The sequence below is a fragment of the Arachis ipaensis genome, chromosome B3 (genome assembly GCF_059453495.1).
Source record: "Arachis ipaensis isolate K30076 ecotype BB chromosome B3, ASM5945349v1, whole genome shotgun sequence".
Lineage (NCBI taxonomy): Eukaryota > Viridiplantae > Streptophyta > Magnoliopsida > Fabales > Fabaceae > Arachis > Arachis ipaensis.
In genome coordinates this window covers 21785560-21813527 of record NC_142438.1, presented here as the reverse complement: position 1 = coordinate 21813527, position 27968 = coordinate 21785560, and the positions used below count along the sequence as shown (strand labels likewise).

General features: G+C 34.5%; 3 protein-coding genes across 7 annotated transcripts; 1 reads left to right on the top strand and 2 right to left on the bottom strand.

The window, feature by feature from the left end:
• Window positions 1-12002: 12002 nt before the first annotated feature.
• Window positions 12003-14126, top strand: EXPA20 (expansin A20). Its single transcript, XM_016337798.3, has 3 exons — window positions 12003-12623; window positions 12710-13028; window positions 13522-14126. Exons 1-3 carry the CDS (start codon window positions 12488-12490, stop codon window positions 13829-13831), a joined length of 765 nt encoding a protein of 254 aa, XP_016193284.1. The 5' UTR covers window positions 12003-12487; the 3' UTR covers window positions 13832-14126.
• A 2995-nt stretch (window positions 14127-17121) lies between these two features.
• On the bottom strand, window positions 17122-20639 carry LOC107629878 (uncharacterized). Of its 4 annotated transcripts, none has more exons than XM_088509536.1 (3): window positions 20512-20639; window positions 20130-20176; window positions 17122-19226 (listed from the first exon to the last, which is right to left on the bottom strand). In XM_088509536.1, exon 3 carries the CDS (start codon window positions 19021-19023, stop codon window positions 17431-17433), a length of 1593 nt encoding a protein of 530 aa, XP_088365662.1. In that variant the 5' UTR covers window positions 19024-19226; window positions 20130-20176; window positions 20512-20639; the 3' UTR covers window positions 17122-17430. The 4 variants fall into 4 exon arrangements, with proteins under 4 accessions (XP_088365662.1, XP_088365663.1, XP_016188301.1 ...); XM_088509537.1 differs by having other exon boundaries at window positions 17122-19217; window positions 20512-20637; XM_016332815.3 differs by lacking the exon at window positions 20130-20176.
• A 1389-nt stretch (window positions 20640-22028) lies between these two features.
• LOC107632636 (clathrin light chain 1-like) lies at window positions 22029-23993 on the bottom strand. Of its 2 annotated transcripts, XM_016336305.3 has the most exons (4): window positions 23616-23993; window positions 22777-22930; window positions 22338-22686; window positions 22029-22235 (listed from the first exon to the last, which is right to left on the bottom strand). In XM_016336305.3, the coding sequence occupies exons 1-3, from the start codon at window positions 23777-23779 to the stop codon at window positions 22384-22386; spliced, it is 621 nt and encodes a 206-aa protein (XP_016191791.1). In that variant the 5' UTR covers window positions 23780-23993; the 3' UTR covers window positions 22029-22235; window positions 22338-22383. The 2 variants fall into 2 exon arrangements, with proteins under 2 accessions (XP_016191791.1, XP_088365660.1); XM_088509534.1 differs by having other exon boundaries at window positions 22029-22686.
• Window positions 23994-27968: the final 3975 nt, after the last annotated feature.

Sequence of the window (27968 nt, the reverse complement as noted above, 5' to 3'; positions counted from 1 at the left end):
CATACATCTTGCATTTTGCATAGAATGTCTGTGGCTCAGACTCATACACATCGTAGTCAACTGCTCTAGAGATAGTGTAACTTCTAATTGCTGCGACGACCGACTTTCTAGAATTGTATTCCATTCCAATCTGGAACTCTCCGTCCTCAGGATCAGCAACACCTACAGAAAGCAAAAATCATCGTTCATTAATCAATCCAAAGTATAATGAATAAAAACGTATTATTCAGTCATCACGTACCTATGTTTGCATATTCGGGAAATTCCGGTGTATGCATGGCGTCGAGATCCAAGTCACCCATGAACGGTGGAACATTCATCGGTTGACTGCTCGAGGGATGAACCACTACATTCTCCGCTACTGCCTCAACTCCCACATCACCATCCTCGTCTTTGTCGCCGGCTTCATAAGTGGCTTTGAAGTCTTCTTCGCTGTCACTATTCATTCCTTCGTATATTGCAGCTCTATCATCCTCTATATCTAAATCATTTTGAGTCCCTTCTGCCTCTACGTTTTCAAACTCAACATATAGCTCAATCTATGGTTGTCGCATCTGAGTCTACCGGTGAATTTGGAACATATTTTGCATACTTGTTTCGTTAGTGATCGGCATGATATCAAACTGTATTAGACCACCAAAAACTACAATAGAATTCTGGTACAGAATTTTGCTCACTCTCAATAACATACCATTCTCCATGCTTTGACAGAGACCGTTCTGAAGCTCCATTAACATCATGGTGCATGGAACCACAAACGAAAACGGATTCTGGCACACAAACCTCACTCCCTCATGAGTATTCCATATTATCTCACCGTTGCGATACACTACCAAATTTGCGGTACCCTCCATTACACTACCAACACTCAGGCTGCGTTTGTTTACAGAGACAGGACACTAAAACAGGAACTCTGAGATACAAAATCGTGTTTGGCAGAGGAGACATGGACAGAGACAATGTGTCCAAAGACACTGAATTAGTGTATTTTGTGTCCATCTTGACAGGAAGGACACGGAGACACTAACAAGAGACACAACTTATTTTTTATTTTTTTCATTATTCTTGTTAATTTTTCATAATTATATTTTTTATTGTTATATTTTTCATCTCAAATTTTTTGAATGAAAAAATGAAAATAAATTGAATTTTCACAATTTGTTCTAGTTTATCACCAAATAGAATACAAGAACACAAAATTTTGTGTCTCTGTCCATCAGTGTCTTGTCCTATCCTGTTCTCAGTGTCTTGTCTTGTTCTGTTCTTAGAAACAAACGCAGCCTCAAAGACCACTCAAAGCACACTCTTATTCAGAATGAAAATGGTATCGAGCTTTGCCTTATATAGAGGTCAGCATTCAACACGCCCCCCACGTGCTGCCAGCTTCAACCAACCAGGCGTCGCCACGTGTCAGCACACCCCAACGTGGTGACTTAGCACGCCCCCCACGTGCTGTCTGGTTCAACCAACCAGGCCTCGCCGGCGTGCTGACTCAGCACGCCCCCCATGTGCTACCAATTTCAGTCAACCAGCCGTTGCCACGTGTGCTCCACGTCCCTGCATGATGAATGTAACACGCCCCCTGCGTGGTGCGCCTCTCACCTGACACGTCCACCAAAGTGTAAATACGCTCCCTTAATCCATTTCTAACCAAAACACCATCATTTACTCCATAACAAAATTCTTGAGCCAATTTATGCTTTATATGTAAAAAGGTAAAATACTACAACTCATAGCGATTTATACAAAAAAAAAATTGTATACATACTTAAGCAAATCTCACTTATTGTAATTGTATAATTTTAAATCTCAATTAATTTAATAATATAATTTGTTCTAAATTAATAGTGAAGATTAAAATATATATTTTTTAATTTTATAAAGATTTAAACTAAACAAAGTTATATAGATCAAATTAAAAGTAAATATTTTATAAAAATGAAAAACTTATTTAATCCTTAAATTTTTAACATAAATTAATTATAGTGTTCAAAACTTCAAAGTTAAAAATACAGCTACCTTCGATTCAGTGGCGGAGCTTAGTTCAGACAAGGGGGGGCCATGGCCCCCCCAAACTTTTTATAAAAAAATTAGTAGTACTTTTTCAAAAGATAAAAAATAATTCAATTGGTTTAAATACTTTACTATGACTTAAAGTACCCAATAAATTCTGTACCTTACTGATATCCTCGGCTAACAAAACTCACAATCGAGAACAGGTCAAACACGTCGCAAGTGCCAAGAATCTCACATCAACAAACTCATACATCGATTTCCGGTAACAAACCCTAAAAAGCCAAACACTACTCAAACGTCCACCTTCCTTTACTACGCGGTCTATTTAAACAGACGAGCAAACCTCGTCTGGGGCAAGTGAAAAACAGTGATCATAAGCTACTAGGAAAAACGACTTCATAGCACCAAACCCTACAAATTCCTTATTTTTACTTTTGCTTGTTGAAGTTTATATTACCGAGCACTAACTTGAGTGTCGGAGTCCTTTTTGCAGGTTCCACGCCGAGGTCTTCAGTTCCGAGGAGAATACTTCCGAGCCCCTGACGGAGCTTGTAGCCGATCACACTTCGAAAGCTTTATCTCGCAAGGAACAAGTTCAATAAGCAACCCTCTCTCTACCTTTAAGTTCAAATATAAAAAATTAGATATTTTTATTTATTTAATTTAATATTATTTTATATTTTACTATTTATTTAATTTAATTTTTTATATGATAAAAAATAATAGAATATTCAATAAGTATTAATATTATTGTATTTGTATAAATTGATACAAAAAAATTTAATAAATATTATAAATTTTAATATTTATCCTTCTAACTTCTTTTTTACATATTCTACATGATATATATTCAAATTTTTATATAAAATAATAATAAAAAAAATCAAAGAATTGATGCATTTTTTAAGAGGAAGCCTAATATTTAAGAAGGAGAACATATAATTTTTACAATATCAATACCTATAGATAGTTCTTATACTTTAATGAATCACGAAAAAAGTGAGATACAACCTTCAAAAGTTCAAATAGTTACATCTGATGAGTTTGACCTTAATTTTTTAGAACGAGACCCTGAAAAATGGCTTTAAATTTGGCAATATCACCTAAACCAGAGAGATGAGATTAGACGAGCTTATCTTAAATGGGTCCATATCAAAAGTATTTTGAGAATTATCTTCTATGTGGCCCCCCCAAAATTTTGTTTCAAGTTCCGCCACTGCTTCGATTGAATGTAAAATTGTAAACCACAACCAAAACTTTAAAATACTGAAAAAAAAAAAAAAAAAACTCTCGGTTGTCGAGGCTAATCCATGCTTTTCCTTCTGCGTTGGTAATACTTTATTTTGGATAAGAAATAATCTATATAAAAATACGCATTATTTGTGATACTGATACAGTATGAAATATGAAATGTAGTTTTATTCGTACAGTGATTTAATTTTTGTACCAACAATAAAATAGCTCACGAGAAATGGCATGCGTGGTTATTATGCCGGAAGCCCGGAACCAATTTGCACACGCGAAAGTGATCTAAAACATTCATATTCTATTGTGCTATAAAAAAATCTGTAAAAAATAATGTACTATAAAAAAGCAATTACCAAATATATTCATAAAATAATCTTCCTGCAATATGCTATACTTATATGTCCACACACCACTCGCACAATTATATACAGAAAAAGTATAAAAAATTAATTTTTAGTTAAACAATTTTAATAAATAAAATTATAATTTAAAATTTAAAATAAATAAAATAATTTTAAAAAATTAACTAATATTAACAGAAAAAAAAATTAACTATCTAACATTCCTCTTACATAAATCACTAGTCAAGTGTTGAAGAAGTTGTTTTTTTAGTGAGATATCAACGGCACGTTTAGAAAATTTTAAAAATAATTTTTTTGAGTTTTTGACTTATAAAAAGTAGAGTAATTTTGTAGAAGTGAGTTTATATCAACATGATTTATATTTGATAATTTTATATTAAAATTATTTTTGATAAAATAAATATTATTTGAATAATATTAATTAAAATCACTTCTAAATAAATAATTAATTAATTACTAAAAAAAATAATATTAAATTATAATATTATTTTTTTAAGTATATTTAATCTTTTTTAATATTTTTTATATAATATTTTTTATAATACTCTATTTTAGTATATTATAATTTTTTACTATTATAATAAACATTAATATTTATTTATAAAATTAAAAATAACATATAAAAATTGACAATTTTTTAAGTATTTTTTTATAATCAAAGTTAATATTTATTTATTAAATTAAAAATAACATATAAAATAACACATTTTAGTATTTTTTAAGTACTCTTAATAATTTTATTTTTATTATTATTTATTATTAATTTTTTATTTAATTTATAATTTCTAATAGAAACAATAATACATATTATAAAAATTAGAAGAATAAACAATGCACAAAAATTAGAATAATTATTTTAATACTCTTAGTATTTTTTTATTTAGTATTATTTTAATGATAAAATTTTATTACTTATGACTCTATTGTTATATATGATTAATCTTATATTTATTTTGTCTTTTTTAATAAAATCAATAATTCATATTATAACAAAATTACAATAAAAAATTTAATAAAAAATTAAAATATGAAAAACAAGTATTAAAAGTGATTAAAAAAATTATGGAGAAAACCAACAACCCTAAATGTACGTTGAGTGAACGGAGAAACTATAATTTTTTATTTCAAGTGAACGGCCTTTTGGGATACAAAATCACTTCTGCGTTCAGAGAAGAAAAGTTGTTGCCAAACATCAAAGAACAACGTTCAAAGAACTTAAACGCACTTCTATCCTCTCTAACGTGGTTGCCAAACACACCCGTAGTAGTATTAATGTTTGATACAATTTTCAAAATTAAATTGTAACTTTGTAAGAAGCTATTTAGGAGCTTATAGAGAAGTTAAAAAAAAAAACTTCTCTCATAATATTACTATTTTTTATCACATTTCTATAAAATAAACATTTTTAGAACTAAAAATCCAAATACAAAATAACTTATTTATAAGTTATTTTTAATATAGTCATTTATTGTTTAAGCTATTTTTTAAAAGTAATTTAATTAAGCTGTTTATTCAAATGAGCCTAAATTACACTACCTAGTATTTTTTTTTTTTGAAACCAAGCAAGCACAACACATTAAAGTTGAGCAAAAACAAACAACCATAAAATAGTAGCATACAAAAGAAATCAATCCTCCGGCATCTCCGGCATTGCCATCAACACCCAAAAGGATTACTTCCATTCCACTCTTTATAGCTCAAAAATGTCCTGGTTTGAATGATCTCAACACCTGCTCTTTTATTATTGAAGATTCTGGCATTACGTTCCAACCAGATGTTCTAAATCACTGCAAAGAACGCAGTTAGCCACGTCTTCTGCTCTTGTTTCCTATTGTGCAGGCCGATCCAACTCTCAAACAGTTCTTTCATGGTTTCAGGAACCGCCCATACTCTACCAAAAGACCTCAACCAAGTGCACCACACCTGCCATGTGAACTCACAAAGAAGGAATAAATGCTCAACAGATTCTATCTCCTTGTTACACAGTACACAAATATTATCACTATGAATAGCAACACCTAATTTAGTCAGCCTTTCCTTGGTATTAACTCTACCAACTAACACAAACCATCCAAAAAGCTCAATTCTCGGAGGTACCAAACCTCGCCAAAGTGATCTTGTGAAGCTATAGCTCGTGATCTCGTCCGACAGCGTCTCCGATTGTATGACCTGCATAAAAGAGTTAGTAGAAAAGACACATTTATTATCAAACTTCCACACAACATTGTCCTCGCTCCCAGATGACAACTGTACAGGACTTAACCTCTCATGAAACTAATGGACAAGGTTCAGCTCCCATTGGAACAATTCCCTCCTCCATTGAAAATTTCATATCCACACTAGGCCATCCCAGAATCTGCAATCCCCAATGACAGATCCTTGTTGGCTTAAAATAGAGAAGAGTCTTGGAAAGCTCACTTTCAGAGGGCCACCTTGAACCCAGTTATCTTCCCAAAACCGGGTTTTCCTACCATTTCCAACTTCCATCGCCAGGCCACTAACCATTTTCTCTTGAATCCGTTGGTCTTTTATATTCAACTGACATATGTCTTTCCAGGGCCCTCCTTGTACCGGTAAGGTCTGATCTGCTAATCGGACATTAGGATTCAACTTGTTACATGAACAAACAATCTTCTTCTACAACGGGCAATCCTCCTTTGAGAACCGCCACCACCACTTAAACAAGAGCGCTGCATTTCTAAGCACTGCATCCCCAACCCCCAAGCCCCCTGCCTTTTTTGGAGCCTGGACCAGCTCCCACTTGACCAAAGGTATGCCATAGTTACCGTCCTCCTTGCACCACATAAAGTTCCTTTGTAATGCAATCAGCTTGTCAGCCACCGCCTTCGGCATCTTATACAAACTTAAGTAATATATGGGCAGGCTATTCAGTACCGCTTTGATGAGGACAAGCTTACCTGCTTTATTTAGAACCTTCGCTTTCCATAAGCTGAGCTTCTGTTCCACCTTCTTTATGATTGGTTTCAAGTCTTTACCAGGCACGGATTTGCTCCTAAAGAGATCCCGAGGTATTTAACAGGCAAGACAGCTTGCTTGCACCCCAGTAGGCCACACACATGACCAACCCATCCTTGCTCACAATTTACCGAGATCAGATTCGATTTGTCAAAATTAATGCTCACCCCAGACATCAGCTCGAAACACCGCAACAGCCTCTTATAGTTTACAATTGTCTTAGTCTCCGGTGGGCAAAACAGAATGGTATCATCTGCAAATTGGAGGTACGACAATTCAATATGATCTCCTCCGACCAGGAGCGGAGCAATGCGCCTGTTCCTTACGGCTTCCCCAAACATTCTATGCAAAACGTCGACAACTATTACAAACAGAAGTAGAGAAAGGGGGTCCCCTTGCCTGAGTCCCATCTCCATCTTGAACGGTTTGGATGGTGACCCGTTTACCAGGACTGACATAGTAGCCGTACTAACACACTCCTTCACCCAACTTCTTCACCTTTGGCCGAAGCCCATCTTATGTAACACAATATCCACAAAACTCCATCTTACTCTATCATAAGATTTTTGAAAATCCAGCTTGATAATAGCCGCTATCTTTTTTCGCGTCTTCAGCCAATGAACCGTCTCACATGCTATGAGCGCACCATCATGAATTTTTTTACCCTTGACAAACGCAGTCTGAGTTTCTCCTACCAACCCCGGCATAACTGATCTCATCCTTCTCACCAACACCTTCGATATCACTTTATACACACACCCCACCATACTAATCGGCCGGAAGTCCTTAACCTCCTTTGCACCTTCAAATTTTGGGGCTAGCGTCACCCAGGTGACATTCACATCCGTTGGTAGCTTAGCACTTTGGAAGAACCCCAGCACCGCTGCAATGAATTCATGACCAATGTCCTCCCAGCATTTCTTTATGAAGTTCATATTGTACCCATCATTCCAAGGGGCCTTAGAAGATTCGCAGTCCCACACTGCCTCCTTGATTTCCTCTTCCGAAGGCAAAACTTCCAAGGCTTCCGCCTCAGCTCTATGAATCTGTTTCACCAAACCATCCCTGACACCAATCCTCGGAGCGTATTCCTGGCGATATAGATCCTTGTAAAACCGCCTAATTGCCCCTTTTATTCTTGCCTGATTCCGTACAACTCGTCCATGAATCATCAGAGCATCTATCCTATTATTCCTTCTTCTGGTCGAGGCAATGTTATGAAAGTACCTGGTGTTCTTATCCATGTTAGCAGCATGCTGGGATCGAGACATCTGTTTCCAGTGGATTTTCTTCCTAATGTACCATTTTTCACAAAAGCTCACCAGCGCTCTCCTTCTAGCCTCCGTTGTACCATCATAGAACCCATCACTAACTAGATTGTCCAGCTTTTTGATCTCCTCCTCAAACCTTTGCAGTCTCTTGTCCATGTCACTAAAGTTCTCCTTATGCCATTGCCGCAGTGGTATTGTTAAAGCCTTTAGTTTACATGTGAACTGAGCATCTCCCAATCCTCTCCATTCATTTTTCACCATCCTTAGAAAGCCCTCATGCATAAACCAGGAATCTAGGCTTCTGAAAGGTCTCGGGCCCCCTCCTACTCTAGAACCTTCCACAATCAACGGGCAGTGATCGGACAATCCCCTTGGACTACCGATTAGTCGAATATCCGGAAACTTCTCAGTCCATTCAATATTGACCAACACCCTATCAATCTGACTGCATGATCTACCTCTGAACCAAGTGTACTTCCTATCAGTAAGAGCTAAATCCATCAACTGCATGTCATGCACCCACCTCTTAAACTCTTCTGATGATGCCGGCAAACTAGTCACCCCTTTGCGATCCTCAACTTGCAAAATTTCATTAAAGTCCTCAAAAAGTAGAAAGGAACCTGGCACAAACCAGCAACATAGCTCAGTTCTTCCCACACCACCCACTTCTCCTCCCTCCCATGCGCCCCGTACATCAAACAAAAAGCACAAAGAAAGTTAGTCTTTGTTAAAACTCCTTCAACGCACAATCACATCTCTCCTTTATAGCAATTACGTACTTTGAATGCTACATCATCCCAAATCAATTACAGACCTCCAGCCGTCCCAACAGACTCCACAAACTCCCAACCCACAGTACTATGTCCCCATATTCGTACAATATCATATTTAGTAAGCACCTCTCTTTTTGTTTCAATCAATCCTAGCATGTTCAAGTTATACTTTTGCTTTAATGATTTCACCATGCCCAATTTTCCGTCTCCCCTCCTAATATTCCAACAGCTCACAATCATTTAAACAAATTCTTACTCACCTTAGTCTTATTCTTTGGCCGACTCCTTCTCGCCTTTTTTTTTTGCTTTGCCACCTTTCTCTTCGCTGCTATTTCTTCATTTTGTGCTTGCAAAATGCCCATAATATCTTCTTCGACATCGTACAGCACATTGCCCGATTCCACTGCCAGTGCCCAGGTTGCTTCATTTTCCTGCATCTGCTGTTCCTGTGTTACGTTGTATTCATCTCCCCCTGAATGCTGCCCTATCTCTGTTTCAGGCTCTTCCCCAGCCAGCAAGGTTTCCTCACCGTTAGCCACCTCCTGTCTTCCCACATCGATTGCTCGGTTCGCTATCAACTTCCTCTCCTTTCCGATTGCCCGTTCTAGGCTGCTCACTGGGGAACTCGCACAAGGAGTCATGCCCGCAATTCCCCCCGCCTGGTCCAATGGCTCCCGCGTCACCCCCAACCTCCCCAACGACAGTCCCCTCCACGATCGGGTTCGATCCCTCCAGATCAGCCATGCAGTGTCGGGTCCCAGCTACCAGTGGTTCTGAATCGCTGGGTCTCACCTCCCCTGTGTCTCCGTCAACATCCTCAAGGGCCCCTGGCCAACCACGCAAGGCACAAAGCGGCGCTCCCATCAACAAAACCATTGGAGCCTTCGTGACCCGCGGAGCACCCGACCGGCCGTGCCTTCAAGAGAGATAGCTCCAGGATCCCGTTCAGCCAAACCCCAACCCTGGTCTAGCCCATCAGCTGCCCCACACACCAACCGCTCCTCACAATTGAACCGCAGCCCACTTGTCTTGTGTTTGGCTGTTGGGCCACTTGAAGGCAAGCCCAACTCACTCCCCTTAACGTTACAATTCACATCAAGGTAACACAATGATGGATGGCCCACATGATAAATAACATACGGTCTAGCATACCCTGTAAGATCCCCTTCTCCCCCAGTACCACAGACCTGCGTAACCGTTCTCTCAGACTCCCCCTCATTAGGCATCTCAAATCCCTTAGAATCTGCTTCTGTATTATCCTTGGTACAACTAACAGAATCTGTTTCATGCGTATCCTTTTTGAAATTCAAATAATCAACGTTAGCATCATTCAAAAACACATCTTCAATTACTATTCTATCCTTCCCATGTTCAGCCACCGTAGCACCATCAGGACCGCCGCTGGATCCCACTGCACCGCCACCTTCGTCGGGTCATTGCCAGAGGCGCCAAGAATTCCATTTGCAACACAGCCTATTGTGCTCCCCCCCCCCCCATACTTTCAGTCCCACAAACCTCCGAATCCACCTCCTTCACAAAAACTTCAAACACAGCATTCCCAACTGAAATTTGCACCCACTCTCGATTGACATCAAACACGCCTGTATCAACTTGAAGCCTTCCAGTTCTAAATGATTCACCTTCTTCCGTGGGTATAGCACACTTAATCACGTCGTCCCACTGCCCTCCTATTTCCTTAAACGTTTCCGTCGACCATACATGTAGCAGGACGCCGTAGCACTCCAACCATACTCTGCGAGCCTCGCAGCGGTTCGACTCCTCCTATTTCGAGAGCCTATGGAAGAAATGCAACAAATTATCCGATTTGAAGGTAAAAGTTTCGTCGGTATGTTTCACGATATCAAAGATTAATAACACTTTAGACGCCCCGATCTCCCTGACATCCACAATGTGAGGGATATTTTTGCACACTATTTTCTTCAACGACCGTAAGTCCAGTGGTTTCACTACCTAGTATAACGAGAGATTTATGATATTTAGCGATAAAGTTCACGTAGTCATTACAACTTACAGCCATGATTGTTACCTTTTTTTTTTTACTAAAAATAGGAGACTCGAACTCGCAGCTTTTTAATTGAGTATGAAAAGATTATGTCATTTGAGTTATAACTCATTGGCAACCATGATTGTTACTTTGCTACACTTTATGTCGATATTGTATCAAAATTTGTTGGATTAAATATTTACTGCTAGACCACAAACTACGGGTGATATTATCACTTCCAAGATTGATAATATCATTTTTTGGAATATTTTTAAAATCATCCTTTATCATCATTAATTATTTTTCAAAAATTTATATTAATAACATAAAATAAAAAATTATTTTCGATTAAAATGTGACAACTTTCTCTCTCCGAAGACCATAGTTGTTGATAAAGGTACAGTGGAATTTATAGTAACGCTAATTAACAATTTCCATCTTCTAGGATCAGTTGGACACTCGAACACACTTATTTTCATACCACATATAACTACTAATAAGAACACTACGTTAATTAAGGTCTTTCATTCTAAGATTAGGGTAGGAAGTAAGTTAAGTTGAGTTAAACTAAAAAGATTTAGTTCAGTTCTCAAAAATTGAGTTTGATTTAGGTTTCAACTCATTAACAATCGAGCTTATTTATTAAGTTTAAGCTCAATTCACTAAAAGCTTACGAATTGGCTTGAGTTTATGAATTGGCTTAAATAATAGCACCATAATCTATAATTTTATATCAATAAATTATAATTTATATATTTTAAAAAATTTAAAAAGATCAACTTTATATATTATTTATCTATCAATAAATTATAATTTTTTATTTATGTTCTACATCAAAATTATATATAAAAATAAATATAGAATTTTTAATAATTAAGATCATTAATATATATATATATAACATTAATAATTATATATATATAATCGAGCCAGCTCATGAGCTAATGAACTGAACTTATCCAAATTTAAGCTCGGCTCATTTAATTTATAAGCTCAATTCCAAACTCAAACTTGACTCACACAAATTTAATTTATCAAATTATTAACGAATTAAATTCGAACCGGCTCATAGCTACTCACTCTCAACTCACCTACGGCTAACATTAATAAAATAAAACCAACACAGTTGTTTATATCTTACACTACATAGGTCTACCATTACAATGGCTACTGGTGAAGCATACACTGTTCAACATATTAAAAATTCAATGGAGAATCAAAATAGAGAGAAGAAAACATATTAAATCAGCTAATCAATCCCCTTGAAACAAAATGATTAATAAACTAATAAAGTAAGAACTCGGGGCCAAGTCAAAGTTTCCACACTGAAGTGAAGTGTTTTTCAGCCTTTAGGTCTTTTACCGCTTTGTGGTGTCTGCCACAAACACAAAGCCTTAAACCCTTTCTCTCTACTCTCTCCATAGCCTCTTCAATTCAATGCATCCAAAACTTGCTGGCTCCAAACACCGAACCCCAACTTTGAGTCTCCATTTCTCACCTCAAAAGAAGAGACAACAACAGAAAAAAGCAAACACATTCCTTGGAATATGTAACAAAATTTACCTAATATCTCGGCATTGCTTAGCTTAATGTCCCCACATTTGGAAATTGAGATTTTTATAGAATTATTGTCAAAGCTTCAAAATTTCCATACCCCATCTTTAGCAAGGAAGGATCTTCATCATTTGCAGTTAGAAAGAAAACCCCTTTTCACTTTGTTTATTCACATTGTTAGACCCCACATGTGACCAAAAAGAGAAAACAGCATAATACAATTTATTAGAAGTAATTTGAAGTAATTACTAGTTTGTACATTACTAATCACTATTATCTCAGATGGGTGTTCCTCACTTTACACTCCTCTGCTTCATTTTACTACATTCATGGAAGATTGCAGCTTACAATGATGAAGATTGGAAGAAAGCCACTGCAACATTCACCAAAGACACTGATGAAGGATCTCTCGTTACTGGTACTACATTTTCATTTTGATAAATGACAATGTCTTAGCATAAAAAACTACAGTAACTGAAAAATGTGGATTTGCATGTGTTGCAGAAGGAGCTTGTGGCTATGGAGATATTCACAAGGCAAGTTATGGAAAACACAGTGCTGGATTGAGCAGCATTTTGTTCAACAGAGGGAGTGCTTGTGGGGCTTGCTATGAGATCAGGTGTGTTGACCACATCTTGTGGTGTGTTATGGGAAGCCCTTCTATTGTTGTCACTGCTACAGATTTCTGTGCTCCAAATTATGGCCTCTCAGTTGATTATGGTGGATGGTGCAACTTTCCAAGAGAGCATTTTGAGATGTCACATGCCGCATTTGCCCAAATTGCAAAGAGTAAAGCTGATATTGTTCCAGTTCAGTATAGAAGGTAAAAAGGATCTTTCACTGATGAAAGATATAGAATGTGTTTAGTCACTATAGATTAAATTACTTCAGTCGTTTTACCAAATTTGTAATTAAGTCCCTATAGTTTTAAAAACCAATTGGGTCCCTGCACCATTTTGAACTTTGTAATTAGGTCCTTATCGTGCCAAAAATGTTAGAGTTATCAGAATATTCTGAAAATGAGAGGACATTCAGGTTTACAAATTTACCTCTAAGCGTGGGTATCTTCGATTTGGCGAAGGATATTCTGCTAACTTTAATGTTTTTAACATGGGAAGGACCTAAATACCAAATCTAAAACGTGTAGGGACTCAATTGGAAGCTTTTAAACTATAGGAATTAGCAAAGTAATTTATCCGTAAGTATATTATGACAGAATACAGAGATATTGAAACATAGACAAGATATTAAAGTTGTGACAATAATATCCCTTGTAAAAATATGAGTGAAGTGTAACATGTTTATATACTTTGCAGAGTGAAGTGTCAAAGAAGTGGTGGCCTGAAATACACAATGAGTGGAAATGCTCACTTCTATCAAGTTCTGGTAACCAATGTAGGACTTGATGGTGAAGTGGTTGCTATGAAAGTGAAGGGATCTAGAACAGGGTGGATCCCAATGGCAAGGAATTGGGGGCAAAACTGGCATTGCAATGTCAACCTTCAGCGACAACCTTTGTCATTCGAGGTAACTGTCAGCAGTGGAAAAACATTAACATCTTACAATGTTGCCCCGGCGAATTGGCAATTTTCGCAGACATTTGAAGGAAAACAGTTTTCAGAATGAGTAGAATCAGAACTTCAACAGAAATGCTGAATTTTGCAAACTTTGCTTTATGAATCCAATGACAGAGCACAAGCTTGATTGTGCAAATTTTGCTCATGATTCATGATCTAGATTGGTTCAAGTCTCTGGTTAAAATGGTTAGAAAGAAAGTTTAGTAATATAAAGCTGAGCAAATGGGTCATGTATGATTCTAATCCTTACAATTTCATCAATCAAAAGGCAGCCATTGATGGAATATATAGTCAGTCAAAAAGTAATAGCTATATGAAGCAAACAAATCAGTCTTTTTTCTATCTAGCAAGTTATTTTGTTGCTTGAGCTTTTTCTAATCCCTTAAGGGTATTTTTAATTGTGGGGTAAAAATGAAGTCAAAATTTTCATAGATAAACTTAACGCATAAAATATACAGAATTCTCCACCCAATTTTACCCCCAACCAAGCATACCCTAAATATGAATATATCTTAGATCTTCCCCACAGGAAAGCAGAGTTTGATTCTGAATTTCTAAGCTCAATTTATCAAACTTCAACATTTACACCAATGACACTTTGGTCAAATATTTTTTCTATACTACAGAGTGATACTTCTAAATAAATATCTTCATAAAACTGGTTGAAATTGTCAGAGCTTATTGAATATAAGTTGGAGTGTATACTATGGAATCCTTGTGCTTCAATACTAACTAATAACAACCATAGAGGATGAACTAAACTGCCTATGACACGTCTAAGAAAAGTGTTACAAAGATTTTAGAAACTAATTCAAGGAATTCTACTTTGATTACAAATGTAAAAGCAAGATTAGAGCAAAATCTATCAGCAAACCATGCTACAAAACCTGAAGGATTGATTATTTGATATGTCAATTCTCCTCCTAAGCACTAACTTTAGCAAATTCAAAAGAACACAACTCATGTACACATAGGAAATAATTACTGACAAAAACGATATAGTCTTGATTGATATGCAGCTGCTAGCATCGAATGAGCAGCACAACCACTCTCAACTTCAGGAGTATTAGCGCCTAATAACTTGCTACATAATTCTTTGTAGTGCCATGTTTATTAGACTCGTCCATGTGTTTAAATTCGTTTGCATTAGCTTGCTTGAATTGTAACAGGTTCAAGAATTTGTTTCTTTGAAAGTTGTATGTCCAGCTCCTAATATCCTTCTTCAATGCTTTCAACCGCTTCCTCCAATATGCATTGCAAACTCAACTCTACCACCTCAATTTCAGCTTCTACTAAGTTTCCTTTATTAATAACATCAGACAAGAAGCACACTAACATATTTTCAGCATTTATAAGAAAATCTCCCACTGATGTTACATTTTTATCATTGATGAATTCTGCATATAACACCAATAAATTCTATTTTCTTTTCTCCCTTGACCCCATCTTCCATCTTCCGACTTTTCTTTACAATTTTCTTGGCTCCTACACTTGGCCATTCCTTCCAATGGTAAATGATTTCTTCCCAAACTTCATTATCCTGTATTTGTTTATCTTCAAACAGTTTTTTGTTCTTGATTCTCCAAGTAACCCAGATAATAGTAAATCATAGATTAATCCACCGTCTTTTTTTATTTTTTCGCATCTAACCACAATTTGGTGGCACCATGCCTCAAAAACATCTATAATTTTTTCAGATTTTACCCAGCAAATTTCTCCTAGTTGTAACGTTTTAACCCACAGAGATTTCACATATGCACAGTGTATAAATAAATGGTTCTCATCTTTTGTAATTTCAATGCCATAATTTATGACTTCAGGTTGTGGATGCGTCAAATGTGGTTTTGCAAATCATATAGCCAAGGAGAGTAATAATAGATAACACCAAATCTGTACATATGATTGCATATTCCTATCTAATATTTTGGTTCTGTGATTATGTTTACTCAAATAAGTGACAAACTTCATGGTGTGGATGTGATGGTATTTGATGGAGAAATAAACTCTCAATATTAAATCTTTTTAATTGTTTGTTATTATTTTTGCTCATAAATTATGCTTTATTATAGTAGTTATTTTTATCTTTGTTGAATGCATTTTTAATTAGGGCCAATGGAAATAATTCACAAAATCTTTTGTTGGAAAAACACTTAAAAGATGATATTAAAAAATTATTTATAGATTAAATATACAATTCGTGCTTAGCCATAGACTTGGGTTAAATATACATATAATTTTATAAACAAATTATAACAAAGTAGATTAAATACACAGTCTGTGATTAACCATATACTAGGGATCTAATTATTATAACTAAATGTCACTTAGTATTCATTGTTTGTGTAACTATATTTAAACAAATAAACATAATAGTTTTTACATTTGAGTTGAATCTATTCATATCGGCAAAATTATTTGGCTTCTGAAAAGGAGACGATGTAACAATCTTATACATTGTACAATAAATTTTTAACAAGAGTAGTTTTTCAAATTAAAAGTAATAATTATTAGTATAAATAGACATATTCAACAAATTTTTACAATAGATCAATATTTGGCCCGCGCGTAGGGCAGATTTTACACTAGTTTAATTTATAAATTGAAACCAATATGATCAACATTTAAGGGCGTCATTTACTACCCTATGGCCTGCCTTATGGACAACAGATGCCGCATGTAGCCAATAGATGAATTCAACATATCAGAATAAGAAAAATGTATGGAGACCTATTTTTGGAATTAGTAGTTCACATTCTTGATATTTCACTTATTTCAGCACACCATAGGTTGGGATTGGAGGGATAACTCGAAATCTCTCTTATTTTTTAAAACAAAAATAGAACCAAAAATTAAGCAAACTGCAAACTTAACAGCGAAAATAAGGAAAACGTAAATAGCACAACAAAGCTTTTGTTAAGCAAAACATATATTTAATAGGACACCTTACAAAGTAAATGCTTAATTGAATACATTGCCCAACAAAGGCACCGCTTTATCGGTTAGGTTGCATTTATTTTTGAAACCAGGGCAAGAAAATACATTAAAAATAAGACATAAAGCACATAGACACAAAATTTAGTATTCTTGTATTCTGTTTAATAATAAAATAGAATAAATTATGAAAATTTAATTTTTTTTTTATTTAAAAAATTTAAGAAAAAAATATAATAATAGAAAATTTATAAAAATAATAAAAAAATAAAAAATAAATTATATTATTTATTAGTATCTCTGTATCTTTTCTATAAGAATAAACACAAAATACATTAATTTAGTATCTCTAGACACAATGTCTCTATCCCTGGCTCATCTATCAAATATGATTTTGATCCATATCTCATCTATCAAATAGGATCTTGTGTCTTTATGTTCCTGTCTCAGTGTTCCATCCCTATAAACAAGCACAACCTTACATGCTAAATGCCTAACTTCAAACAACGTTTCCACCGAGTTATTCAAGTACTACAAAACTTCGGCCATAAATCAAAGAAATTATAGATGATGCCTATGAATTTAACAAGTTCACAAAAATAAAATAAAATAAAGAACTCTCCAACTATTTCTTAACCAACTAAACTATGAGTTAAGCAGGTAATACAAGTAGTTTACAGTTTAATATAAACTAAGATGTGACAAGTGAAGCTACTTCTACAAAGGGCGAGAGACAAATCCCATGGCAACCATCTTTTCCACCAAATCCTCATGCAGTTTAAGCTGCCCTGCTTTCCTCAACAGTTCTAGAACCATTTCATAAACAGATTGATTAGGTTTTAGTCCTTTTTCTTCAACCATCTCCTTCATAAACTTGTAGCCATTGTTCCAGTGCCCCTTTTCACAATACATTGAAATCAAAATTCGATAAGTATTCACATTGGGCTCAACTTGATTCTCATCCATCTCCTTCTTCAATTTCAAAACCATATCAATTGATTTTGAGTCCGCGAACATTCTCATCAATATATTGTAAGTTAATGTATTAGCCTGGCACTTCAGCTCCTTCATTCTAGCATACATCCTATGAGCAGCATTAACATCATGTAACTGAGCTATGCATCCAAAAATTGAATTGAAACTTGACGCGTTTGGAGAAACCCCTTTCTTAACCATTGAGTTGAGAACCTTCACAGCTTCTTCAAGATTCTCATCCCTGCAATGACTCTCAATTAGGAAATTATAAGTAATCGTATCAGCAGGACAATCCAGCCTCTTCATCTGATTGTAAACTTGCAAGACCTTTTCAGTCCTTCCAGCCTTCACATGAACTCGCATGAGACTATTGAAAGTAACCGCATTAGGATCGCAGCCGGCATCAATCATCTCTGAGAAAACATCATGAGCACGAGAAATCTGATCACACCGGCACAGTGAGTCAATCACAATGCTGTAAGTGTATGTGTTAGGCTTGATTCCAGCCAGTTTCATATCCCTGAAAACCTCCTCGGCTTTCGCTATATTCCCAGCCCTGCACCAACCATGAACTAAACTAGTGTACACTATAACATCAGGCTCAAACCTATCCTTAAGACTATCAAAAAATGATTGAGCTTCAATTGCTCTTCTCTTCCTGCATAAGCTACTAATCACAATTGAAAATGCAACAATATCAGGGAAGCAACCAAAGTCTTCCATGCGATTAAAGGCGTGAACCGCCTCCGCAGCCAATCCGGCCCTCACGTATCGTCGGACAAGGACAGAAAACGTGTCAATGGTTATTTTGACTCCGCGAACTTTCATCAAATTGATCAAATGCCATGCCAAATCGAAATGCCTCAGCTTTCCGGCAAGGTCGATCATCTCGTTGTAGGGCTCAGGGGATGAAGGGAAGCCCTCGAGGGAGGTGGCCCAGTTGAAGAACGCGAGAGACTGGAGCAAGGGGATGCCATGGCGGACACCCCCGCATTTCTCGATAACCTTGCGGGCGACGGCGGGGGAAACAGTTTCTGTGGCGGAGATTTTGGAAAAACTGATGTTGAGATCGGGTATGGTGAGATTGGGGGTGGGTGAGGTGGCGTTGGGATTAGGGTTTTTACGGTAGTGGTCTTTAATGAGAGAGTGAAAATTTTCTGCTATAAGGGTCTCTTGGGGTGACAGGTTAGTGGTTTGGGCAGTTTCTGTGGTTTCGTCTGTGTCATGAGCTTTTGAAATCAAAGCTTCGGAAGAAGAAGAATAGAGTTTGAAAGTGCAGAGTGAAAGTGAGGAAAGAGAGCTGTATGAGCTAACCCTTTGTTTGATGAAGGCCATGAAGAGGTATGGCACGCACTGCCACTGAGCAATTTAACTGAATATTGCACTTCAAGGTGACAGAAACTTCTCCGATGACTTTTGAAATTGGGAAGTGATGATGATAACTGAGAGCGGCTCCCTGGTTGAGTTATTGGCGGCGCTTTAGAATGGCAACTCCCTCGGCATCAATAGTTCACGCAAATCTCCTCATTCTGCATAAGCTAGACGAGGGTAAATTAGGTGAATAAAATATTTGACAAAGTATAAACTAGAGAGTTTATGTAAATGTTAATAAGATTTTTAATTCAATATAGAAAATTCGGACAGAAAAAACAATAGAGATCAGTTCATGAAACAAAACAAATAACTCCTATGCACATCTTTAAATTTAGAGTAAAGACTTAATTCGACTTTTGTTCATTTTTATCAAAGATAAAGTAATTTTTGTCTAAAAAAAATGAACATTTAAATTTTTAATTTTTTATTTTGGTATAATACGGTTTTTCTCTTAAAAAAATTATTAAATAATAATAAAAATTAGTTTTATAAAGGTTTTATTTGTATTTTATGGGATTTTAAATCCTCACAAAAATTTTTCAACAATATAACTAATTACTATCACTACTACCATTATCTTTTTCATCTTCATTATTATCACTCCTACTTCTATTATTTTTACTGTGTAACCATACTTTATCATCATCATTATCTCCTTTACCATCATCATCACAAATACCAATATTATCAATATTAAAGTTTTCTTCTTTCATTTCTTATTTGATGTTATTTTTTTCTTTAAAAGGTATTGTACTATAATTATTTTTTTTGTGGCATCATTTTTATCAATGGTTTTTCTTCACTTAACCACCATTGACAAAGGAATTTTTTGAAAACAAAGTTATTAATAGTTTGTGGAGGTTTAAACCTCCCACAAAATACAAATAAAACTCACACAAAGCTAATTTTTATTATTATTTAATAAATTTTTTAACAGAAAGACCGTATTGTCCCAAAATAAAAAGGTTGAGAGTCGAAGTGTCCATTTTTTTTTGACAGAGATCACTTTATCCGTCGTTAAGCTGTAACAGTTAAGTTGAGGATTTGATCAAAAGCTGAGAGAGTACCTTATCATCCTCATAAACCACAGTAGAAGAAATTTCTTATTGATGATCTTATCAAATTTGTTCAATACGGAATAAAAGAGTAAGAATTTAAACAGCTAAAAATTAAACCTCAAGCACAAAAACGAATTGATACAACGACATAATATCTTAAAATAATAGGAAAAATGATATACAAGGCTCAAGAAAGGAAAAAGTACAAAGAGAACAACAAATCAAATCAATTAGTTTTACATACAAATATAATTCATCTAAACCTATCACAAATTAAATCAATCAGTTTTACATACAAATACAATTAGCATCAATACATTGAAAGAGCAAAAAGCTAGTATAAAAAATTAATAAGAAATACTATATAAAAAAAGAAAAAGAAAAATCTCACCTACAGCAGAAGCAGAAACCAGAAACAGTCAGGGACGTTTTCAATTTGGGATCGTCGCCGCATTGCACCGTTGCAAAGCAAGCCGCCAGCGAGACAGCAGATCTTCGACGGACGCAGAGCAGAGCCTGCAGAAGAGCCAACACGATGACAAACCGGTTTTAAATCCAATTTTTTAATATCCAAATTTAAAATCCGATTTTAAATTTAGTTTTTTAATATCCAAATTTTAAATTCAGTTTTTTTTTTTAAACCAGATTTTTTAACCAAAAATTCAATTTTAAAACCAGTTTTTAGAAATCCATTTCCAAATCAAATTTTTTAACCAAAAATCCAGTTTGAAAACCAGTTTTTAGTAGGGATGGCAATACCACATGAACCCACGGGTACCCACCCGCCCCTATCCGTTCGGAGCGGGTAATTACTCGCCCCGCACCGGGACGGATTTTTAGCGGGACGGGTTCTTGGGAGAGGTGGGGCGGGGTCGGGTTTAGGTAATACCCGCCCCGCTATATATATAATATATGTAAAATAATTAGTAAATAATTAATAATATTGTATCATACTTAAATTTTTATTTTAATTTATGTTATGTATGTGATAATAGTTATATAAATTTTGAAATTTTATTTTATTTATTGAATTTTAATAATTATAGGGGCGGGTTAGGGTTCAACGTTTTACTACTCGCGGGTAGAAACGAGAAGGGTTCTATGCCGGTTGTTGTACGGCGGGTAGAGCAAAAACCCGCCCCGTTGCCACCCCTAGTTTTTAGAAAATTCGATTTTTAAACCATAATTTTTTTAAAAGTAAAATTTAGGGGTGAGCACGGGTAGCGGGGTACCCGATTACCCGTCCGAACCCGAACCGAACCAATTAAATTGGTTCTGTAATCAACGGGTAATTGGGTCCAACCCGAACTAAACTAATGGCCTTTGTTAGTGATTGGTTCGGGTATCGGTTCTGGGATGCGAAACCCAAACCAACCCGTGAACCCGATTATATATTAATTAAATAAAAAAATAAAAATATATATATGACTTTTAGTGGCTTTTAATGAGATTATTCACTATTAATACGTTTGGATTTTAATGAGTTTAGTTTTTAATATATTTAGTGTTTAACATCTTTAGATTATTTATATTTATATTACATGTTTATTGTACTTGATGAATTTTTAAGATAAAAATTTAGTTTTTTTATGAATTTCAAAGTCATTGGGTACCCAATTACCCGAACCGAACCAATCTGTTGTTAATCGGTTTGGTTTGGTTCGGGTACATACACAAAAAAATATAAATCCAAACCAAACCGAACTAATTATATTTTGATCAGTTCGGTTCTAATTTTACTTTGAATCCAAATCAAACTGACCCATGCTCACCCCTAGTAAAATTAATACTAAAGCCTTTTTAAACTATATAAGTTCATTACAACTAGAATTTGGTTCTTTATAAATCTAATGACAATCGCTAATCTAAATAACATTTAATCATTCTCAAAACATCAAAATGATCCCACTAAAAATTCTTCCTACAACAACAACCACAAAATATCAAAAGATCCAACAAAATCATCAAACAACCACAATTTTTGAGAAAAATATATTTACAAATAACAATATATCTGCAAATACATCAAACAACCACAACCTAATATTTCTCAAACGCTAGCATCAGGTGCTTCAATATAATTTCTAATCGTGGTGCCAACTCTTCTGCAGCCTCCTGTTTGAAGTAAACCAAATGTGGGCCATACATAAAATTAAGTAAATTGGATAACTGAATATGATTCATTAAGCGAAAACAAACAGATATTGTAGTCAGAACCTCTTCAAGTGTTGCAAAAGCTGAACAAGCAGCCTCTTGCACCCGCTTAACAATTTTTTCCAGTCTTGGCATCCTCTCCATCTTTCATAGATTTACCATCTTTGTTGTCTTCTTTGGGCGGCAGAGGGTTCTGTTGAAGCTTCAAAATCATTTGGTGCATTCTCGCAAGATTTGTAGGCTTCCCAGGCTTGGGACCCTGAATAGGATTGACTTGATGCTTCTTCTCAGCTTCTGCTTTCCTTCCTCTCTTCTCAATATTGGCAACTTCAGAAGGGATCATCTCCGCTATTGCCTTCCAGTAATGTTTGTCAGCTTCTTTGTGAAACTTCGCTTGGTTTGCCAAGTATATCTGCATATATTCTTTAAAAAACATGAGAAATGACACAAAATGAATAATGTTCCGCAAAAAGGCAGAAGGGAACTTCACTATTTCTTCTACCTTCTCCTTTCCTCTGTTGGTAGCTTTGCTTGTCTCACAATTAACCTTTCTTTTTTCATAGAAAGCTTGAATATATTCTTCAGCTTCCTTGATAATTTGATTCAGTAACTCCTTTTCTCTTTTTTCATTTTCCCCAAGATGAATGGCATTTTCACTACACCAGTGGAAGTCAAGAATAAAAATTGCACTTAGAGGAGGAGTATACAATTATATTAACTTTTTGTTTATAATAAGAGAGAACTATACTTATTTCACTACTCAGATTTCATTATTTCATACACTTAAACATTCAGAACTCACAGATTTAATGAAGGGACAATAAGAAAGCTAGCTTACAACCTACAATTAAAATCTTTACATCACAAGCTTTTAGTGGAAAAAGAAATCCAAACAAACATAATTAATTTATCTAATTTGCCATGTACACCTCTTAGTAAGAATTTCTGTACATGGGGAAGAGAAAATAATAACAATCCAACAAGAATGATAGTTAAAAGTGAAAGAAACCATTCGGAATCAGTGTTACTTGTTTGTGGTCCACAGAACAGTTCAATTACCTCAACTCTTTCAAAATTAATAAGAAAAAAAACATAAGACCATATTCAATGCATAAACCATATCCGCTCACCTTCCAAGAAATCTTTAAAGATCATACAGAAACAGACAGAGAGAGAGGAGAAGGTTAGTCCCAATAGTAACTAATTTGATCAGCATTTTCAATTCCCAAGAACTATATTGAATATTTTTCATGTTGAGGTTTTGTCCAGGGACAATGTAGAAAACAAGAATGAAAGAAAGCAAGAAAGTGAATGGGATGGATAGTAGAAAATGAATCTAACCGTCGCCATTGGCGTCTGGCGAAACCTTGTTGTTCTTGTTGGTGCTGGGCGTCGTGATCAAAGAATGATTCGCATATCTGAGAAGGTTGGAGTTGATACAGTGCATTGTTGTTGTGGTTGCTTTCGTCGTCTGCGTCGATGACAATAGACTCCTTCAACGCCATATTTTCTGAGAAGTGCTTCCCTTTTTTACTTGTTTCTGTTTATGGGTGTTTTCTGCCCCGTTCTGTGTCCTGGTCTTCGAGTTAAGCCCAAAGTGGTCTGACGCCGGCGTCGTGCCCCAAAATCGTGATTCTAGTTGTACCAACGGCAACGGTTCACTAAGTTGTTAAGTCCTGATTCATTTTTCATTAACAGTGTTGATGTCGCTTGATGACACTATTAGTGAAATATGATATATTGAGGTAGACGGATAATCTTGTTTAATAATATTATTTGATTATTTGTTAGTTTATATTATGTGGTACAATATTATTTATCTATATTTTATTAGGATAAAGTATATTTTGTGTCTTTTGAGGTTTGACAAAAATTTTAAAAATACCTTCTAAATTTTATTTTGTTTCAATTTTGTCCCAAAAATTTTCGATTTGCATCAAATATATCCCTGACAGCTAATTCTTTAAAAAATTTAAGATCAATTTAACAACAATTTCATAAGAACAATCCTTAATACAAGCAAATCAAGCATAATTTTCTAATTACTGAAGATATGAATTGGAATCAGAATCTTATTCAAGAATTATTTCCCCAAGACGTTGCAAATAGGATTTTGTCAGTTAAAATTCAGCAGAGTAGGGACAAATTGCAATGGAATTTGAACAAATCCAAACAATATGATACAGTTTCAGGTTACAGAATTGGCTATTTATTTTACCATCCGCCTCTGGAGCTTTGCCCTAATTATATGCAACAGAAAAAGCCGTGGATTGATCTATGAAAGTTGAACTTGCCTCACAAAATTAAGCTATTTATCTGGAAAGCTCTCCATGGCCGGCTCCCGGTACTTTCTCAGATTCATCACCGCATCCCATCTATATCACCAATATGCCCCTGCTGTCATGAAGCAACCGAAACAGTCACTCATTGTTTGATCGATTGCTCTAGAATTAAAGATGTATGGTCTCAGAGTTATCTTTGTGACTGTCTTCCCCCTCAGAGTCCTAACGACTTTTGGACATGGTGGATTGCATCAACAGAGATGCTTAACCCGTTGAAGAATACTGACCGTAATCCTCAATTACTTGCCATCATTTGCTGGAACTGCTGGAAAACTCGCAACCAGTTGATTTTTGAAGGTTCTACTTCAATGCCGTCTGCCATTCTAGCAAGCTCTGTCAAGTTGCTCCGTGAAATCCAAAGAACTCTCAGTTTAGGTCGTCATCTCCACGAGGCAAGCTCTTAGTTGCATTCAATTTGATTTATCATTCTTTCTTCTTTAAGATTTTTTTCGTTTTTCGACCACGCACCGTTGGATGAATACCTTCAGTGTAGTGTTTTTGGGAAATCCCCACCTTTCATTATGCTGTCCTCCTTTTGGACATCTTTGTATTTCATTTTTCAATAATTAATGAAATATAACCTACTATCTTTGGAAAAAAAAAATCAAGCATAATTTTCATGCATTATTGTTAGATTAGTCTTAAATTTTTTTGAAAATTTAGCCATCGAGGGTATATTTGATGCAAATCGAAAACTTTTAGGACAAAATTAAAACAAAATAAATTTAGGGATATTTTTAAAACTTTTACGAAACTTTAGGAACAAAAAGTATACTTTGTCCTTTTATTTATTATGTTATTATTATAGATATATTAAATTAGTTTTTAATTTTATATTAAATATTTGAATGAATATTCATCTCAATTTTTGATAATTTTTTTAAAAGATTTCAAGGTTTTCGACAAAAAATATTATTTTCGGTTCTTAATATTTAATTTTGTAAGATTGATTAGTTTCTTTATCAATAATTTCTCTTTAAAACATATTTGTATAACATATTAATTACTAATATATTTTTTATTTAATTTTATAAGTAAAAATAATTTAAATCTCATAGAAACAAAGATCAGCCGAAAAAAAATTTTTTTGTTGAAGACCTCCTTGTCTTTTAAGTCTAGTTGTCAGAACCGAATCGGTGATCGAACCGGTCAGGTTACTGGGTTACTGGATTACTAGTTCAACCGGTGAGTCACTGGTTGAACCGGTTGACTCGGTCCTATATAAATAAAAAATAAAAAATAGTTACAAATTTAAAATTAAAATTTAAAATAAATATTTTTACTAATATTTTAAAAATATCAAGCTATTTTAAAATAATATAGAACAGGAATAATAAATATTTTATTATTTTTACTCTATCATAAATATTTTAATTTTGTTTTTATATTAAAATAACTATTATTTTTAAATTTCAATAATTTATTAATTAGTTTATATTTATTATATTATTATATACTACAAGTATTTATTAAAAAAATATTAATAGATATTATATAATTATGAAAAGAAACAATAAGTGATTTATAACTAAAATTAAAATAAATTAAATAGAAGTAATTTGATGAAAAATATTTATATATTATAATTTGCGTATATACTAATGAAGAGCACAGTAGCCTAGTGGCTGTAAATAGTGCCTCCATTTATGAAGGAAGGGGTTTGAGCCCTGCTTCTAACATTTTGAACAAATTTTCAATTCGTACCGATTCGGTCGGACTGGTTTTCATCAGGTTTAATCGGTTTTCAACGGTTCAACTCGAGTGGCTGTAAATGGCGCCTCCATTTATGAAGGAAGGGGTTCGAGTCCTGCCTCTAGCATTTTGAACAAATTTCCAATTTGTACCGATTCGGTCGGATCTGTCTTCATCAGGTTTAATCGATTTTTAACGGTTCAATCTGAATTTGACTGGTTCGTACTGATTTGTTATCTTATACAGTCCAAATATTAGATCGGATCAGTATAGGATCCAGTTCATCGGTTTTTTAGTCGAACTGACCAGTCCGGTCCGATTTTAATAACAACGGTTTTAAGGTAATTGTTAGAAGCAATTAAAAAATTTTTTTTTTAAATAATTCATTTTAGCCTTTAAAATTGAATGTCATATATACCAGAGTTAAATCTCAATTTGACCCCTGAAATTTAGTCCAATACTCAGAATGACTCCCATAATTTCGTTGGCCCCAATTAAAACCCCCAAATTTACAATCGTGGCTCTGGCTTGTCCCTACAATTATCTCCATCACCGGAATGATGATCTGATGCAATTGCATGACATTGTGGACACTACTTAAATGATGGCGCATTAGTTTCGCTCCCAAACCCTTTGGAAACCACATCGTTTCAGTTTTTTTCTGGGTTAAAACTCTTTTTCTTTTCATTATAACGATCATAAGTTGCAAAATATCAAGAAAACCCTTACACTACGTGGTTTCCAAAGGGTTTGGGCGCGAAACCAATGCGTCGTCGTTTAAGTAGTGTCCACCATATCATGCAATTGAGCCAGATTGCATATTTTGGGGGTTCTAATTGGGGCCAACGAAATTATGGAAGTCATTTTGAGTATCGGACCAAATTTTAGAAGCCAAATTGAGATTTAACTCGCCAAATTAATCTGTTTATTTTTTTTTTGAATTCAAAATTCTTAATATATTTCTTAATGTTAATTTTAATTATATTTTTTAACATATTTTTTAACTACAAATATTTTTTATAAATATTTTTAAAATTTTAGTTTTAATGGTATAATTTTATTTTCATAATAATTTAACACTAATAACTGAGGTGAGATAATTTTTCATGTAATAAAGGAAGAAACCATATATTTTATAAATATTCTAGCAAACTTAGGTATTTCTTAATTTAATTTTTACGTAAATTAACTTAAATTTTTGTTGACTTGAGCACTAAAATTCTTTATCAACCGCTGTCTTGGAATTGATATAAAAGCATTTTAAATATTTTTAATGTCTTCTCTCACCTGTTTTATTTAGTCCATTTACACACTACTGATTTAAGGCATGTCTCATAATAATGATTTTGTTATTTAATAAAAAAATTATATGATTGATTTAAAAAATATATTTTTAAATTAAAAAACGTATATTTCATAGAAATCGAAAAAATTAAAAAATTTCTATGTTAATTTTTGATTTTTTGTTAATAACATGTGGGTTTTTTTACCAAAAAATGTATTTAATCAAACATAATTTTATATATTACAAAATTTATCAATATTAGATTATTGTAAAAAAAATTGTATAATTAAAACTAAAATCTTAAAATATTTTATAAAATCACTTGTATTTAAACGACATGTGAAAAAATAGAATTGAAATTAGTGTATCCAAAAA